The 20594-nt window shown below is 37.6% G+C and overlaps 1 protein-coding gene across 1 annotated transcript in view; it reads right to left on the bottom strand.

The window, feature by feature from the left end:
- Positions 1-20594, bottom strand: part of LOC150079314 (inositol hexakisphosphate kinase 3-like) — a 192628-nt gene that overhangs the window by 67845 nt on the left and 104189 nt on the right. Inside the window, exon 4 of the mRNA XM_090382697.1 lies at positions 1747-1879. Coding sequence (XP_090238823.1) covers positions 1747-1879 — 133 coding nt within the window. The remainder of the gene's footprint in view (positions 1-1746; positions 1880-20594) is intronic.

Genomic DNA, 20594 nt, shown 5'->3' with positions numbered 1-20594 from the left:
CTCCCACTCAACCATCCCTTTATCCATTGTAACAACTTGTCCTTAATGCCATACTACTCGAATTTCTACAGCAGTCTTCCATGTTCAACAGAATCAAAAGCTTTTCTGAAATCGAAGGATATATCAAATTTTTTTTTTGCCTCCAGTTCCTTTGTGACCACAGCGTAGTATCCAATCAAATAGGTCAGACAAGACCTCCCCTTAACAAACTCATGCTGTGTCTTAACTATAATTGCAATCTTGTCTAGATGATCCTGCAACCCTTCTTTAACCAGTGACTCCACTATTTTCCCCAGAACAGAAGTTAAACTAACAGGTCTATAATTATTTGTGTCACTTTTTGAAACACCTTTGTGAATTGGGGATACATTTGTACATCTCCAGTCCATGGGGACCTCCCCTGACTCTAAGGATGCTCTCAAAATTATGGCTAAGGGTTTTCTTACTTTCCTTGCTGCCTCCTACATTATAACTGGATAGATTCCATCTCCCCCAGGCACCTTTTTTATGTGTAACTTTTATGTGGAACAGAGTCAAAGTTTTCTGAAATCTTAGAATATAATATCAAAATTATTTTTTGCACCCAGTTCCTTTGTTACTATCTCATAGTATCCCATCAGAGTGGTCAGAGAAGATTGCCCCATAACAAATCCATGCTTTGACTGCAGTATAACTGCATTCCTGCCTAGATAGTCCTTTTTCAAGGCTATCTCAAATAATTCATCTGTTAATCTAAAACTGTCTTGAATTTGAAATCTTCCAGTTCTGCATGCTGCTATCTCTTATTTGTATTTCTAGCTAACAGAATATAGAATTCTAATTGATTGTAAGTGATGTAAGCATGAAAAAATCTTGTTTTTATTTTAACCTAAATCAGATAAGATTTTAAACCTAAATCTTGTCCGATTTAGGTTTAAAAAATCTGAAATTCTCTGGAATTCAGATACAGAAGTTGTTGAAACTGAATTAAGTGAAATATAGCTACACATAAATGATATTACTGCATCATCAATAAATAATTATACTTTTTTTGCAAATTCTTTTTTAAGTTTTTTTTTTGTGATTTTGTTTATTATGAATTTATTTTTATTTTAGGCAATTCACTCTAGTTGGGAAATCACATTGAAATAAGAACACATTAATATTTAAAAGCATGTACGTTTTCATTTTTGAATTTTTTTTTTTTTTTGAATTTCACAAAAATTTCCTCCTAGAGAGCCAATCACTACCAGAAAATTTATAACTGTTGGCCCCTCACACATTCAGCAACTCAGTCAAAGGGTTAAAGGATCTTATTCCACAAAATCATGTTGTTCTTAATAAGCTCTCTAGTTTTTATAATCTTCTTTGGTGAAGATTGTGTTATACCATATTATTAAATAGTGGTCAATCAGTTTGAATTATATTACTGGTTATATTGTGATCAATAGCTCAGACATTAATGTAGTCTATCCTTAAGACATATCACTTCGATTTTTGCATCTTCAATGTGTAAAATATATCACAGATTGCTAAAATGTCTAAATAAGAGTTATGTTGTTATCATTACTAACTGTCTGTGATCTGTAAGTAATTCTATGACTAACTGTGTATTTCTGATAGTGAAAAAATATCAGTAAAGAAAACATTATCATGTATAAGTGCTCTGAGGTCAATTAACTTATAGAAGCTGAAATGAAGAGGACAATAAAATCTGATATTAATATGTAAGATCATTGTAATAATAAAAATAAAAATGAGCATTACGTTAATTCTTGCACATCTCTGAATTCTTTGAACCACAATACTTCTTCTGAGGGAGCAAATGTTATTCCTTTATATCTTTTGTTTGGATTATGAAGGCCTGAATAATCATCTGTGTATCGCACCTGGATTACTCCTGTAATTTAGTTTACAATTATAAACATAGTCTGCAATTTAAAATTATAGTTCATCATAAGAAGTCCATTTTTATTAGTGAAACTTCATAAAAGGTAAAAGCTATCTTTTTATCGGAATAAAGAGCTTTATTGAAATACTTCAATGGAATACTGAAATACTAAAGAATTGTTGCTCAATATGTGAAGCAAGCAAATACATTTTCAAATTATTATTTTTTACAACAATAAAAAAAAAAGGTTGAATACAAGGGGAAAGAAAAAAAAAAAACAGAATATTAAGCATTTCTTTATTTTTTAATTCTCCCACCAAACAAGACATCAACACAGATCTTGATAACTGCAAGTTTTACTATTATTAACTGTGACATATCCAACCAACTATACAGATGGATTTATTCTCCTTATACATATTTCTTTCAAAATTTCTCTACAAAGTTATGAGGCATACTCACAAGCCAGCCATACTACTATAATTCATAGGCTATTTTTCAACACAAATTATTATAAAAATTAAGTTAACATAATAACTGGGGTGATAATTATGACACTTCATCTAGGGAGGTTTTATAAGTACTTAAAGTACTTTAATTTAAAATAAAATTACACAATGCAGAAATTTACTAAAATTGCCATTATTTTCATGTTTATTAGGGAAGGTGAATGTTTAAAAAAAAAAAGCTGAAATCTGGGCTGGTTGTGACCTAGGGTACAATCATGACCACCAGTATGTATGGTGTTGGAAAAAATCTGTATGCTGCCACAAAATATACAATTGATTGTTAAAACAGTTTCAAAAATTTTAATTTCTTGTCTGCTTTAAAGCTGTAGCAGAGTATAAAAAGAAACTTTTTGAAACACTTCTGTACAGGAATAATTACTAAATATTTATTATATCATTTTCAATGCAGGCACATTCTGAATTGTCTTTGTATTAAGATGCAGTTGGCTAAAAAAAAATTATCCTCAATTAAATTAAATATATCAATGCAATGAGTTAGCATTAGTAGAGGCATATGATGCAAGAAAGCAAGTTTATACAGCATCAGCCCAAAAAAAAAAAACACAACCCTTCCCATTTCACCCATCCATTCATTTCACAAGTTTGTCCAGTTCTCCCTTGAATTTATTTAAGCTATCAACATCCACAATGGCCGATGGAAGTTTGCTGCAGCACTCAACCACCCACTGGCTAAAGGCAAATTTCCACATTGATTCTACAACTGCCTTTCCTCAATTCGAATTATGCACCCTCAGGTGTGTAATCTGAGGAAAAACCATACCAGCACCGAGCTTGCTCAAACCATTCAAAACCTTATACACCTCAATCAGGTCACCATGCAGATGCCTAGTCTCCAGATGCTGCAATTTGCAGAACATAAGCCTTACTATGAACTAATGAGACATATGGCAGAGAAGAAAAATACATGGGATACATATAAATTAATAGTAGTAGTAGTGGCATGTGATGCAAGAAAGCATGTGTACGAGCTTATGCAGCATCAGCCAAAAAAAAAAAAAAAAAAAAAATCACACCATTCCCTCCAAATGACTGTCCGGTTCCTCCTTAAATTTATTTAACCTATCAACTTCCACAACGACAGATGGAAGTTTGTTCCAGCAATTAACCACCCGCTGGCTAAAGGCAAATTTCTGCACATCCATTCTACATCTGTCTTTTCTTAATTTGAATTTATGCTCCCTTAGGTTCATAATCTGAATAAGTGGAAGGATCCCATCAGAATTTAGCGTGCTCAACCCATTCAAGGCCTTATACACCTCAATCAGATCACCGCCCAAGTGCCTAGTCTGCAGCCACTGCAATTTGCAGAACTTAAGTCTCTCGTGGTAAGAGGATCCCTTCATTCCCCTCACCAATCTTGTTGACCTTCTCTGTATACGCTCAAGTAAATCTACATCCTTCCTAAAATGAGGCCTCCAGACCTGTACGCAGTACTCAAGGCGTGGATTGACCATTGCCTTATACAGAGGGATAATCCCCTCCTTTTCCCTGCTAGCAAAATTCCTACATATCATTGACAAAACCCCATGACCTGCCCTGGCAGTCTGTCTGCATTGCTCAAAAAACTTCATATCTGCCTGCACAATTACTCCCAGGTCTTTTTCATTTTCTACCACCTTAAGTGTAGTACCACACAGTTGGTACGTTTCTCTGGGGTTACTTCTACCCATATGCAGTTTTTGCATTTGTCAAGGTTAAACTTCAGTTGCCACTTCTTAGCCCATCTGCCCAAATTATCTAGATCCTGTTGCAGTAGCACACTGCCATTACTGTAATTAACAACCCTGTCAACCTTTGTATCATCTGCAAACTTCGACATTAAGCCTGATATACCTTCAACAATATCACTGATGAAGGTAATGGGTGACATGGAAGCCTATGATAGATATAAGCTGGTCTGTAACCAATTCACCAAGGAGATTAGGCAGGCAAAGGCAGATTATGAGAAATCCTTGGCAAAGGATGCAACGAAAAACAGAAAAGAGTTCTTTACCTATGTAAACTCTAGAAGGAAAGGGACGAATCAGATTGGTCCACTGCATATTGATAGTTCAACAGTTGAGGATCCTGCTCAGGTGGCTAACAAACTAAACGAGTATTTTGCATCTACATTCACGCATGAGGAGTTATTCAGGAAGGGGAATGCCAGAGGTGAAGTAAACTCTGGCAGTGAGCGAGATGATTTTGTAATAACTGTGAGGAAAGTGGAGGAGAAATTGTTGAGGATAACCATAAAAAAGGCACCCGGAGTGGATGGGATTTATCCAGTTATATTAAAGGAGGCAGCAAAGGAAATAACCAAACCCTTAGCCATAATTATGAGAGCTTCCTTGGACTCAGGGGTGGTACCCATAGACTGGAGAAGTGCAAATGTGACCCCAATTCACAAAGGAGGATCAAAGGCTGACACTAGTAATTATAGACCTGTGAGTTTAACTTCTGTTGGAGGAAAATTAATGCAGGCACTGGTTAAAGAAGTACTGCAGGATCATCTAGACAAGACTTCAGTTATAGCTCAGACACAGCATTGTTTTGTTAAGGGAAAGTCTTGCCTGACCAATTTGATTGGATACTATGATGCAGTCACAAAAGAACTGGATGCAGGGAATAACTTTGATATTACATATTTGGATCTTAGAAAGGCTTTTGATACTGTTGCACATGGAAGACTGCTGCACAAACTGGAGCAGTGTGGCATTGGAGGCAAATTGCTGCTATGCATAAAGGGATGGTTCAGGGGAGAATACAGAGAGTGGTAATCAATGGACACTGCTCATCGTGGACTAATGTTATTAGTGGAGTCCCTCAGGGTTCAGTGTCGGGTCCATTATTGTTTTCTGTATTTATAAATGATATTGACGATGGTATATCAAGCTTAATGTCCAAGTTTGCAGACGATACCAAGGTTGGTAGGGTTGTTAAGGACACTACTGACGCCATGCTGCTGCAACAGGATCTGGAAAGGTTGAGCAGATGGGCTGAGAGGTAGCAAATGATGTTTAACATTGACAAATATAAAGTACTACATATGGGGAAACAGTAACCCCAGAGAAAAGTATCAAATCTGTGGTACTACACTAACAGTGGTAGAGAATGAAAAGGACCTGGGGGTAATTGTGCAGGCAGATATGAAGTTCTCTGAGCAGTGCAGACGGGCTGCAAGAGTAGCTCATGATGTCTTGTCAATGATATACAGGAATTTTTCTAGCAGGGATAAGGAGGTGATTATCCCCTTGTATAAAGCAATGATCAGGTCACACTTTGAGTACTGTATACAGATCTGGAGGCCTTATTTTAAGAAGGATGTAGAGCTGTTGGAACGAGTACAGAGAAGGGCAACAAGATTGGTGAATGGAACAAAGGGGTACTCTTAAGAAGAAAGGCTTAAGTTTTTGCAAATTACAATGTCTGGAGACTAGGCATCTGCGAGGTGATCTGATTGAGTTGTATAAAGCCTTGAATGGTTTGAGCGTTCTCAATGCGGATGGGATTCTTCCTCTTGCTCAGAGTAATTACCTGAGAGGGCATAAATTCAAATTGAGGAAAGACAGATGTAGGACAGCTGTGCGGAAATTTGCCTTTAGCCAGCGGGTAGTTAGTTGGTGGAACAGACTTCCATACCTTGTTGTGGAAGTTGATAGACTAAATAAATTTAAGGCTCAGCTGGACAGGTATTTCGAACGAATGGAGGGGTGAAATGGGAGTGGGCTGTTTTTTTTTTTTTTTGGCTGATGCTGCATAAGCTTGCTTTCTTGCATTATATGCCTCTACTAATGCTAATGCCAATGCTTTCTTGGTAAGAGAAACCCTTTGTTCCCATCACCAACCTCGTTGCCTTTCTCTCTACTCACAGTGCCTCCGTAGCCAGGTGGGAAGGAGCAGCAGTGCGTAGCACACGCTTCTTGATTAGACCGGGGTTCGAGCCCGTCACCACCAAATACGGAGGATGCGGAAAGGTCAGGGAATGACCACCGCATATCCTGGAGCAATATGGCCATAGTTGCTAATGCTCCTAAAAACCAAATAACAACAACAACTCTCTACTCATTCCAGCAGCTCTATATCCTTTCTAAAATAAGGCTTTCAGACCTGTATGCAGTACTCAAAGTGTGGCCTGACCACTGCCTTATACAAGTAGATAATCACCTCCTTATCCCTGCTAGCAAAATTCCTGTATATCATTGACAAGACCCGTTCTGGTAGTCTATCTGCACTGCTCAGAAAACTTCGTATCTGACTGCACAATTATCCCCCACCCACCACAAGGACTTTTTCATTCTCCACCACCCTGAATGTAGTAGTAGCACAGAGTTGGTACATTCCTCTGGGGTTGCTGCTACCGATATGCAGTATTTTGCATTTGTTAATGATGAACTTCAGTTGCCACCTCTCAGCCATCTGCCTAACTTTTCTAGATCCTGTTGCAGTAATGTACTGTCATTAACAATCCGGCCAACCTTCAGATTGTCTGCAAACTTGGACATTATGCCTAATATACCCTCATCAATATCACTGATAAATATAGAAAACAACAATTGGCCCAACATGGAACCCTGGGGGAGACTCCACCTAAGAACATGTCCAAGAAGAGCAGTTCCCGTTGATTGTCCCACTCAACCATCCCTTTATCCATAACAGAAACTTGCCCTTAATGCCATACTGCTCCAATTTGTACAGTAGTCTTTCATGTGCAACACCATTAAAAGCTTTCCTGAAATCCAAGTACAAGTCTGTCCCCGTGTCCGCTGATTCGGAATTCGCTGATTCAGTTACTCGCGGTTAACCACGGAAAAAAATGAAAAAAAGGGGAAAAAATTTTAAAATTTGGAAAATTCCAGAAAATAAAAAAATAAATGGTTCAAACCACCCGTGAAGCAAGTACAGGCTGTAACATGGTGAAGGCCGCCAGCCCAGTGCATGACTCTTCTCCCTTTGTCCCCATACCCACGCTCCCATGCACAACTTTCCTGCAATCTGCCTCTAGTGTTCTTGCTGAACACATTCATTGTAGCGTTATCAGAGTGTCTTTGTTTAAGAAAGCCCTTATTTACTGTAACAATGGCCCCAAAGCACAAGAGTAGTGGTGCTGGTAGTTCTTCTAAGCCTAAGAGAAGCCGTGAAGTGCTTTCCATTTGTGAAAAAAAGTAAAAATTCTCGATATGATTGAAAAAGAAAGAAAATCGTATGCAGAGATTGCCAGTTTGTATGGTAAGAACGAATCTTCAATTCGTGAAGTGATGAAGCATAAAGACAAAATTCATGCTAGTTTTTCTGTTGCACCTCACACTGCAAAAGTAAATGCTACAGTGTGTGATAAGGTATTAGTGAAGTTGGAAAAAGCATTAAATATTTGGGTGGAAGATATGAACAGAAAAAGGATGCCCATTGATAGCAATGTGTTACGGCAAAAGGCCTTAAGCCTATACGAGGACTTTCGGAAAAAAATACGAAATGGAAGAGGAAACCAAGCCATTTACAGCAAGCAGGGAATGGTTACATAGATTCAGAAATAGGTTTAATCTGAAAAATATAAAAATTACCAGAGAAGCTACATCTGGCGATGAGGAAGCTGCTGCCACGTTTCCGGCGGAGTTATATAAAATTATAGAGGAAGGAGGCTACCATCCTAAGCAAGTTTTTAATTGTATGAAAATGAATTTTTTTGGAAAAAGATGCATAACAGAACCTATATCCACAAAATTGCAAAACAGGCACCAGGCTTTAAAGCATGGAAGGACTGATTGACGTTGATACTATGTGACGTGGCCAGGCATATGATAAAGCCTGGCGTTGTTTACCAAGCGAAGAATCCTCGTGCTCTCAAACATAAAAAAAAAATTATTTGTCCGTCTTCTGGCAACACAACCTCAAGGCATGGGTCACAGCAGTGTTATTCACTGAATGGTTCCACAAATGCTTCATCCCCAAAGTGAGGAAATATTTGGAGAAGGAAGGATTGCCTTTCAAGGTTTTATTAATAATAGACAATGCACCTGGCCATCCTCAGTTGATCACCATCAAAGATCCTAATGTCCAGGTTGTATTTTTGCCACCTAACATAACCCCACTGCTTCAGCCACTCGAGCAGGGTATCGTTAGCTGTGTCAAGGTCACATACACTCAGCAAGTGTTCGAGATGATTCAAGCAGCGATTCATGCTGGCCCTGACATTGAAATCATGGACTACTGGAAATTATTCACCATTGCTGATGCAATAACATTCATCAAAGGCGCAATGGATGAATTAAAACCAGAAACAGTGAATGCATGCTGGAAGAATTTGTGGAGTGATGTCGTCCATAATTTCAAAGGCTTTCCAGGAATCGACGGAAAGGTAAACAAGATCATCTGAACAGCAAAAGAAGTTCATGGCAACGAATTGGTCAATATGATAGCTGAAGGAGGGAAGACCATATCGAAGAACATTGTGAGGTTTTGACAAAACGAGGGGTTGGAAGACCTTGTTAGGTCATCTACAGAGGAAGAACATGAGGAAGCAGAAACTGAAGTTGAACCAGCAAAGTGGACACTTGAAAAATTTGGTAAAGTGTTTCGGATGGTACAAAACTTAAAGGAGAGATAATGGATTGCGATTCTATGATGGAATGCAGCATTAAAGTTACTCGTTTGATAACATAAGCAATGGAACCTCTCCAGCATATGTTTGATGAATTAAAAAGGCAAAAGAAACAATTCCCTATCATGATGTTCTTCAAAAAGATCGAAAAAAAAGTGTTCACTATCGACGATCCACAGCCATCAACATCGTCTACTCCTGATGTCATCCAACAACCATCATCTTCGTCTCCTCCAGCTTTGGAAGGTGATCCTTCTGGTGTGTTGCCAGAAGGTCAATAGCCTAGAAGAATGTCACAATGCCTACAACACTACCCCACTTCATCTCATCATCATAGTCATTGTACATCATTGTACATATAATCGTATCATCACAGCAACAATGAAGGACGGAGAAGCCGGTGAGTATCCACAATAAGCTAAGATATTTTCTAACAAATAAAACTCTTTTCATTACATGTTATATACAGGTACAGTACATGATATAATAGTACTGACAGGTATTTTTCATTATAAAACATGTAACAGCACAGGTATATTTTTCTAATGTTCTTTCGTCCTTTGAGGTGTATAAAAATCATAATTTTCGTTGTTCCTTCGTCCTTTGATGTGTATAGAAAGTATAATTTTCATTGCTCCATCCTCCTTTGATACACGATATTTTTTCATTGCTCTATCGTCTCTTGAGGATTAGGCTAAAACGTCAGAATCCCTTTCATTTGAGAGAAAGAATACAGTACTATGTAATAATGTACAATGTACTTTATTATTACCATATTTAATGTTGATAATATCTTACTGTGTGTTTAATTTATCAATTAAACTTTATTATCCATATGTATGTATGTACAAGAAAATCACATTATATATGGGGTTAGCAGGTGTTTGCTTATATCCACGGTTTCAGCCATCCATGGTAAGTCTTGGAACGTATCCCCCACAGATACGGGGGTCTTACTGTACATGATATCAAAATTATTTTCTGCTTCCAGTTTTTTGTGACAGCATCGTAGTATACAATCAAATGGGTCAGACAAGACTTCCCCTTAACAAACCCATGCTAGGTCTGAACTATAACTGCAGTCTTGTCTAGATGATCCTGCAATGCATATTTAAAAAGTGACTCTGTTATTTTCCCCGGAACAGAAGTTAAACTAACTGGTCTGTAATTACTCGTGTCATCCTTAGGTCCCCCTTAATGAATTGGGGATACATTTGCACATCTCCAGTCTGTGGGAACCTCCCCTAAAGCCAAGGATACTCTCATAATTATGGCTAAGAGTTTGCTTTCTTCCTTTGATGCCTCCTTTAATATAATTGGATAGATTTCAGCCACCGCAGGTGCCTTTCTTAGGTTTAACTTCAACAATTTCTCCTCCACCTCTCAGTCATTACAAAATCGTTTAGTTCCCTGCCTGAGTTTGATAAACTTTTTGCCTCTACTTCCCCACAGAATTCCTCATGTGCAAGTGTAGATCCAAAATACTCATTCAGTTTATCTGCTACCTGAATAGGATCATCAACAATTAAACCATCAATATCAAGTGGACCAATCTGACTCATCCCCCCTCCTTCTAGAGTTTACATAAATAAAGTCTTTGCTGTTTTTCTTTGCATCCTTTGTCATGGATTTCTCGTAATCTGCCTTCGTTGCCTAACTTTCTTTGTGACTTGATTACAGACTAGTTTATATCTACCATAGGTTTCTGTGTTGCATGATAATTTATATGCATTCCACGCAGTTTTCTCCTGTGTCACGAATCTCATTAGTTCATCTGAGATCCATTTAGCCCTAAACCTTAAGCAATATTTCTTGATTGGTATAAAAAGCCTAGTAGCCTTCAACATTAATTCCTTCAATGCATCCCATTTAGAATTTGCTATTGCTAACATCATCAGTTGGTCTCATTGTATAGAATTTAAAAACTGTCTCAAAATAATGCAGTCACCTTTATGAAAACAAAAATCTTTCCTTTTACTCTTGATGGTAGTTACATGTTTTAAGTAAATCCCAAATCAATATACTGCGATCACTGCCACCTAGTGGTTCTTTTATCTGCAGATTCTTAATGCATGTATAATCACAGCTGATAATCAGATCAAGAGTATTACTCCCTCTGATTGGTTGCCTCTCAAACATGCTGCTGTAGAAAACAATCATCCGATAAATCCACAAAGTCTTACTAGTGTGACCCACCCACAAGTTCCAGTCAATATTTAGGAAGTTAAAATCCCCCATAAAACATTGATTTACTAGCCCACTTGATTTCTCTGTATAGTTGTTCATTGTACTCATCAGAATCATTACACCTATAACACACTCCAACTCTCATTTTTGCTTTCCCAGTGCTTATGTCAAACCAAACAGACTCAACATTGCACTGTCCGCCAATGTCAACTGGATGCACTGCCTTAGATTTTTTGTGTTTCTTAACTAACAGCATAACCCTTCCTCCTTTCCTATCCTTTCTGTACACATTGTACTTCTCAAATTCCAGTTCTGCATTCCTAACATCTGTGTGACACCACGACTTTGTTAACTCAACAGTATCTGCCATTGATGTCTTGACCAGCACTTCAAATTCATCAAATTTATTTACTATACTCCTAGCATTAGTGTACATGCAAGTATACATGCACCTGTTACTCTTAGTTAACTGAACACAGCCCATGTACTTGCTTGTTCCATGTTGACCCCCAATAGTTCTCGAAATTCCCAGGAACTTGCATTCTAGGCTACTACTCATTCCAATAGAAGCAGTGCAAGAATCACTTCCACCTCTGCCTGTGGCTACTATTAGTCTGTGAATCCCGCGAAGCTAGCAGTTTTCAGACCCACTTAACACTGCCTTGATAGCATCAGTAAATATTCTTGCGCCCTTTATATTCAAGTGTATCCCATCCTTATAGAAGCAGTCTCTCATGTTAAAAAACACAAGCCACACTGATAAAAATTCTACTCCACAAGCTTTGCACAATCTCTCCAGAGCCGAATTGATTGACTATGCTCTCATCATATACTCTCTCCTATCATGTTTTGGCCGAATTGCAGAAACTTTCAACCCTAACTCGCGACTTTCTTTTCAACCTTGACCTGTACTTGTTAAGTAATTCCATAGATCTCCTATTCTTAATGTCTTAGTGCCAACATGTACAACAATATCACCTTTTGTGCCCTTAAAAGATGATATCTGCTCTACAACGTCATAAACTTTTGTCCTTGGCAGACATACCCTGGTCCTATTCCACCTATCCTTTTTGCGCAATGTATTTCCCATTTTCCTGACAATTGAGTCACCGACAATAACTAGCTCCTGTGGCAACCATTCTGTCTTGAAGATTGCCGCTGTGTTGCCTGATGCACAAGAGTGAGTTCTGGAATTGAGTTGGGCAGCTAAGAGCTTGATAGGTTCCCCATTTTAATTCCTTCAAGGACATCCTTACTCCTCAAACTCTCATAGACGTCCATCAGAACGCTGCACTGGCATCTAATTTCTTCACACTCTCTGCACCCAATACACACAAAGACATTCCTTGGCTAGAACATGTGTGTGTGTGTGTTGTGTGTGTGTGTGTGTGTGTGTGTGTGTGTGTGTGTGTGTGTGTGTGTGTGTGTGTGTGTGTGTGTGTGTGTGTGTGTGTGTGTGAGAGAGAGAGAGAGAGAGAGAGACAGAGAGAGAGAGAGAGAGAGAGACTTGCCTATAATGCTTATCTCAGCAGTATAGGCTGCTCATACATTTTGCATTTCAAATTTCCATTAAAATCCAGGAGGAAGTAACTAAAATATTATAAAAAAAGTTGAGAGCATATTATATTGTGAGTAAGTTGTGTGCACTGAAGTGGAAAGAATTACTTTTATATATTTAGTTAATCGGTAATAATTTACTAACAAGATAATTAGTTTTTTTTTACTTTTCGCTTCTATTAATCACACAAAAATGAAACACTTCAATTAATTTAATGTAAAGCACTGCATACATCACTAAACTTGATTTTCTGCTTCCCACTCCTTCCTTTCTTTTTTCCTTTTGAACTTTTTTGTCTCCTAGTTAGTCATGTATATATAAGTCACATCATGACTTCTGTGATTTACTGTTGACATACCATTAACATTTCAATTGCAGAAACATTACACTTCAAAAGCTTCACTGTATATTTTTATTGTTGACATTTCAGATTTTATCAGCTTTTCTGCTTCTATTTTATTAAACACTTATTTGATTTCCAGTATTTTCTTGTTGGCTAGCAGTTACAAAAATTTTTTCATGTGATAATCTTCCCAAAGCCCAAGGCTTCTTTCTAGCATTTTTAATCATCTTCTCCATGATTTCCCCCAAAACTGAACTCATTAACTGGCCTATAGTTGCACACTTCATTCTTTCACCCTTATGGATTGACAATACAGTGGTTCTTCTCCAATTTTGGGTGAATCACTTTGAGTCCATAAAGCCCTTATAATTAATCGTAATGGTATGATGGTACTTGCTGTTTCCCACAAAACAATTATGTATATGCCATCTACCCTAGGTACCTTACTTGTTGTCAGTCTCAAAAGTTTTTCTAGTAAACGATACTCTATAATTTCCATGTAGCTGATTTCAGAATACACAGTTTCTCCCCTCCATGGAGGGATATTCATCTGTAACAATCAGTGTAAAATGCTCCCTTCAATTCATTGGCCATGTCAACTGCCTTATCAATGGTTTCTTCCACATCCGTAAGGGTCCAATCTAATCTAATCTGCACTATTTCTTTGTGTTTACATAATGTAGAATTCCTTTTCCTCTTTCTTTGCTCTCTCTTAGTGATTTCTCAAACACTGTCTTTGCCAGCCTAACCATTTCTGTAGTAGTATTACAAATTCAAATTATTATTTAAATGGCACTGGAGCTTGTCACTCATATCCATACATGTATTTGTTTGTAGAAGCATGTGATCATGGGCTGATGTGCATGTTGCACAAGCTGAAAAATCCAGAAAACTCGAGGGGAGGGAGACCTCTATTCCATCAACCTTAGATTTATACTACAGTCTCAATTGAGGAGACTTTACAGATTTCTCTAGCTGTTAATCGAAATCAAATGCAGACTTCTCCAAAAGTGGCAGATGGCAATGTATCATGCTGATTAAACCACCACAGATGATTTGTGGTACTTTACAGATCAACTTATTATGTGTTTTTCATCACTCTATAGTTATAGGGTGATGCTATCTTCTTTTCTGTTCTATTAAACTAGCCAGTTCCTTATTCTTTGCCATCTTCCTTGTATTACACTATACTGGACAATTAATAGTAACATACCTGTTTAAACCAATTATTTGCATTTTTGGCTCAAAATTACCTCTCTTTTTTTTTTTTTTTTTTATGAAAGAAAATGCTACGGATTCCACAAAATTTACATTTTAGGATGCTACTGACCAAAGAAAAAACTGATTTTAGCAACCCAAAAAAACCAAAAAAAAACCCAGACATTATGAGGTGTGATTAAAAATTTTGAGGAAGGAATGTGATATTTGGGAAATTATGAAGTGTACCGGCTATTTGGATGATCTCCATAAAGGTATACACCAATTCCAATGCTGCCAGATAAGCTTCTTTTGGAAATGCTGATAGTTCCTGTGTCATGCTCTGAATAATTTCCTTAATCATTGCAAAACTGTGACCTTTCAAGGTAGAAGGGGGAAAATAAAAATCAGAGAGCTAAATCAAGTGAGTATGGCAAATGGGGGGGGATACACAGTGATAGAGTGCTTCACAAGAAATTCTTGAATGGAAATGCTCAGCGTGCAGGGCCATTGTCATGATGCAAGCATCACTTTCCTGAAGCCAACTTTTCAGCCATTCTCTGTGAGCCAAAAAAAAATTAGAAAGGCATTCACATTTGATATAGATTGCCTTGCTTTTTGGGCATTGGAGAAGATGTGGTCTTCCAATGAGAGAATAGACGTGTTTCTAGATGTTTCTGGGTCATAGCTGTGCATCCATTATTTTTGGCAGATGCAGAATATATCTGCTGCCTTGCATTTTAAATACTAATACTAGTATTTTGGTGAATAAACTGTCTAAACATAAGAGTTTCTGCTAAATTGTACTTACAGAAATGTATTTTAGCTTACACTTGAGATCTAGGGCGAGTGTCTAGGAAAGTGTCACCCTAGTAAACTATTCTGTAACAGCTATACTTCAATGTCTTCTCATTTTTCCATTACTGGTCAACTCATTCTTCCAGGAATAACAATTTATTTCAATTTACAGTAGTAGAAAGCACTACCAGGTCATAATTTTGCCTGTAATATCTGTCTATACTCAGTAAAGGCAGATACTGCAAGGAAAATACTGCACATTTAATTACATACATATTACACAGATAAGCATTACATATTTATTGGCAGTTTTCAAGGTCTTCAACAACTTTTAATCAGAACCCATAATCGGTCATTTCCAAGACTAATAACTTTAACCCCATTTATCTGATAAAACTGTGCAGTCCTACAACATATTTAATCTAATATAATCAGACAGAGAGCACAACAATTGGGCTCTCCAGCTGATTAGATTAGATTCTCTGGCATCCTCTTAGGGAACCTGAAAATCTTAGAGAATAAGAGCATGTTAGAAATCAGTGGAATGAATTACCTCCCACGGTGAACAACAAGCCACAGAGTTTGACAATGTTCAAGGAAAAACGGGATTGACATTTTCTTGAATATGTAATTTAAGTGATGGGGGGGGGGGTCTTTTTTTTTTTGGCCAAGATAAGTATGGTCCTTCGGGTAGACCCTGAGCCTTATCAAAGACATTCCTTCAGGTATGATAGCTAGGGCTTACTACTTGTGAGTCAAAAATGCTAATGGAACTGATATTTAGATTCCAATTGTGAGTCAAATAGACTAAGTTTTGGTGATATCCACTTGACTCAATTCTACAATAATCAAACCCACTGCATGTACCTTCAAAATGGTAGGACTGTTAATAATGCCGGGAAAATCCCCTCATTTTGTGAGGGGATTTTTTGAAACATTGCATCTAGTATACTATTGGTGACTACTAGGATATGAATCAGCATAATGTTGTCAAGGTGTGGCATTCATATCACACAAAGGAATGCTGTCCCCCCTGTCACAAGGCAATATGTACTAGGTGGCAGATGACTCTCATCATCAAGGCAATACTACGACTTTGCTTACTGGAGGTGTGAAGTGGCAAAACTCATGTTCAGCCTCCAGAAAAAGTGCCAGCAACCTCCATCTCTTCCATTATGCACATCTTTTCCATTATGCAATAGTATTTTGCCATAAACAGGAACTCCCCGACATAAGTCAGAATTTCCCCCATGCTTGTGCAGCACTCGCTGAATTGATTGAATTAAAAAAAGTAATGTTCAATGAACATGTAAATAGAATTCTTTATTGTATTTATTCAATTTTTTATCTCATGTGCAGGAAAAATTACAAAAACATGCAATTTAAAATTTTCAAAATTATAAAATTACAAAAAAAAGAGAGGAGACAGGCATAACATCAGTAGCTTTTACCTCTCAAGCATTATTGTCAGAATCGATGTCTTCAGCTAATAAGTATGCCGCTGCGGAGGTTGAGGGTTGTGGAGATTTAGAAGGCAACAGCCTCTCAACCTTACGAAAGAACATATTAATGGATGATGGGACGGTGGTTTTTTTCTTTTCATCATAGATTTCTTTGTAGCAAGCAAGCATATCATTCACCCCTCTGTGAACTTTTAAGAATCATTCGCTGTCAGGATCCATCTTCTCAAAGCTCGCCATTGCCGATGCAATTTCACGAAATGTCTCAGCTCCTCATTTAGTTCACCTTGAGCTTCATCAGCATTTTCTTCTTTCACTATTGCTTGCAAGCCAATAAGTTCTTCGTTAGATAATTCCTTCTCTTCTTCCTCTATTAACTCCTCCATGTCTTTGGCATCAATCTCCAACTGAAGTAGCTCTGCAACCTTTACAATCTTATCTGTAACCTCTTCATATGATTCATCTTTTTCAAATCCTTCAAAGCCTTTTATATGCCGTGGGCATATTGCCTTCCATGCGCCATTTAAACATTTAGTAATTTCCATCTAGGCCTTATTAATGTTTAAGATGGCATGGTAAATATTGTAAGATTTCCAAAAGTCTCTTAACATAAAATTTTTCTCATCGTCTACTACAGACAATGCCTGAGCAAATGTTGTGTGTAAATAGTATGCTTTTATATTCAAAATAACACCCTGATCCATAGGTTGGATGAGTGAAGTCGTTTTTGGTGGTAGAAATATGACTCTCACGTTCAAATTGAAATCATCTAGATGCGCAGGATGTCCAGGAGCATTATCTAATAGAAGCAAAATCTTGAAAGGAACATCGTTGTCTTTACAATACTTTTCAACCTCGGGAATGAAGCAGCATTTAAACCAATCCTCAAAGAGAGATATTGTTATTCATGCTCTCTGGTTCAATCGGAAATGCATGGGTAGGGTAGCTTTATTGATGTCCTTAAATGCACAAGGCTTTCCAGAATGGTACACAAGCAGTGGTTTTAATCTGTAATCTCCCGCTGCATTAGCCCCAAACAAGAGCGTGGCCCTTTTGATTGAATCAAAAAAGAAATGTTCGACGAACATGTAAATAGAATTATTTATTCTATTTATTAAAATTACAAAAGCGGTAACAAATGCCTTGACACCTGGCATTGTATTTTCCTCTTTGGCAATGTATGTTCAATCTGGCATTTTTTTCCAATATAGAGCAGTCTTGTCAACGTTAAAAATTTGCTGCGTTGAACAGCCGCCTTCATCAATAATATTTTCCAACACATCGCAAAATTTTTCTGCAGCTATAGAATCAGCACTGAGGACTTCACTGCATACTTTAACATTGTGGAAACCAGCATGATGCTTGAACCACCTGTTTGGTTATTAAACAGGTGGTTATTAAACCACCCATTGCTTGCCACAAACTTGGGTGGGGTTTGCCGTATTGATCCTTAATATCTTTATAAATATTTGTTGCTGTTGCTTGAATGGTCATTAGAATCAGGGGCACTCGCTTCTGAATCTGATTTTCTATCCATATTATTAACAGCTGTTCCATCTTCAACATAGCACCTGAATACTCTTTGGTGATCACTGTTGACATGTTCTTTTATATGTGCACTGTCCTTTAAAATAGTATTCACTGTTGAAGCAGTGAGACCTAATTCCCTTGCAACAGATGACAAACTTTGTCCTGCTTCGTACTTAATCATTTTCACCTTCATTTCTAAATCAATTTTGTTTCATTTCTTGACACTACCACCACTTGCAGTTTTCATTGGTCATTTTACCTTCATCGTTGTAATATGTACGTAAATAGGAATGAAAAGAAGTTTCTGAAAATTTGTTTTTTATATGATTGAAGATTTCAATGAAGGGGAACACATTTCACCACAATTGCAGTTATCGGTATTATCGCAAATGCAATAAGATCGAGTTTACTACCCATTTATAATTAGGTGCACTAACAGAAAAGCCCAATAAACCGGAAAGCACATATTGTTTTATGGTCGTGACCACCAGAAATGTCCTTTAGAAAAATATCACAAAGGCGTTCAAAATTGATTCTTATAATGGGAACATATGATAACGATGAAAGGGTAGTGCAATTTTCATTACAAATATACCTTTTAGAGAGATAAACAGCTTAGTAATACAACGAAATTTTAACTTCCAAGGACATGGAACAAATTACAAAAAAAAAAAAAAAAAAAAAAAAAAAAATGCGTTATTGGGTTCACATTACGATATTGTCACAATACCTCCATTTATCCTACGGGATGCAAAACACATTTCTACGATTTTTTAAAGTTTGCATCAGCCGGCAAAACTTTACATAAAGTCGAATTTCTGTAAGTCAAGTGTTAAGTAAGTCGGGGAGTTCCTGTATAGCGCAAGGAAGCTACAGGCTTTTGCTGCACTAGAGGGGGGGGGGGGAAAACCACGGAGATAAAACGCAAATTATATGCTTCCCTCCTCACACAGGTAACTATCCAGTTGACCTTCGAATTTATTCAAACTGTCAGAGTCAACTACCTACGAGGACTTCTTCCAGCAATCAATGACTCACTGGCTAAAAGAAAACTTATTACAATCTAATGTAAACCTTAAGCCCTGTAGTTTTAATTTATGACTCCTAGTTCTGGAATTCTTTATAACAGTGAGAATTCAACCTTCATTCATTTTACTAATCCCTCTCAGAGCTTTGTAAACCTCGATCAGGTCACTTCTGACGTGCCTGTTTCCCAAGCTCTAGCCCATATACACAGAGTCTTTCATCACAGGATCATCCTTTTGCTGATCACACCATGTGAGCTGCCAGTCTCTGGATCCTTTCAAGAAGCTCAATGACTTTTTTCAGATGAGGTCTCCACATATGAACACAGTATTCCAAATGTGGTCTTACAATGGCCTTATACAGTGAGACTATGACCTCCACACTTCTACAGTTCTACATGTTCAATAAATCATCGATAGGACACCATGCGCTTTCCTGGCTGCCTGTTTACACCACTCAGAAAACTTCGTATCCGTCTGTATTGTAATTCCCAGATCCCTTTCTTCCTCTACTATTTTTAATTTGACTCCACCAGGAGTATAATTTATATTGGGGTTGCTATTCCCCAAATGTAAGACCTTGCATTTAGCAGCATTAAAATATAGCTGCCACTTCTCAGACCATTTCTGAAGGCTATTCAAATAACCCTCAAGGAGCAATGTTTGACACTGATAATCAATAGGAGGGATGTCTTTTGAAGTTATGATAAGCATCACAGTAAGATCCAATGTTTCTTACATTTCGAGAGTACAGCTCTCAAACAATTTTTTTGGGCTAGCCACCAGATAGTCCACTGGACTAAACCTATTGGTAACTCTCCAAGAGGCATTCAAATCACCTAGTGTAAAATCTTTCTACCTCTACTGTAAGATAGTGACTGGAGAGAGACTCCTGTATAAGCAGAAGGCATTGTCAAGGCCACATTATGTCAAGGAGCTGGGGTATATTCTTGATGTGTGTATGCCATATCTAAAAATATCATGAATTCATAAAAGCATGTGCCCCACCCCTCTACTTTTACTTTATCTGCTGAACACGCTAATCTGTGAAAAGATCTAAACCTCCCAAAAACTTCCTCATTCATTTCACAAATATGTGTGGTCTCAGTTTCAATTTCAGGGATGTCCATTTTCATCTACAGTTTGCAGGGCATCAATTACTTTTTCAGAGAGAATCCCAATTGTTGATTGCCTTTCAGGTCAAAATGCATATGTTCGTTTTGACATTCCTTGTCAGGCTTCCTAATTTGGAATCTCCTCTGGCTTAAACTCTGTTCATTCTGTCAAATTCATCTGTTGTCTCTATCATGCTCCTAACTCCACTAATCACTTGGAATTCTGACTTCCTTTCTTTCAAACTCTTACTTTCCCCAGTCTAACTCTCCTAACAGTGAGGTAATTTTCCTTAGTGATTTTAATGTTCACAACCCCAGCTGGATTCAGTCTTCTAGTTACATAAGATCCAGCTTTAGCTATTACTAAGATCCGGCTTTAGCTATTACTAACAACCTCACACACC

Source organism: Mastigoproctus giganteus, chromosome 10, assembly GCF_048544385.1.
Source record: "Mastigoproctus giganteus isolate SK-2022 chromosome 10, ASM4854438v1, whole genome shotgun sequence".
NCBI classification, from domain to species: Eukaryota; Metazoa; Arthropoda; class Arachnida; order Uropygi; family Thelyphonidae; genus Mastigoproctus; species Mastigoproctus giganteus.
This window is presented reverse-complemented; position numbering and strand designations above follow the sequence as displayed.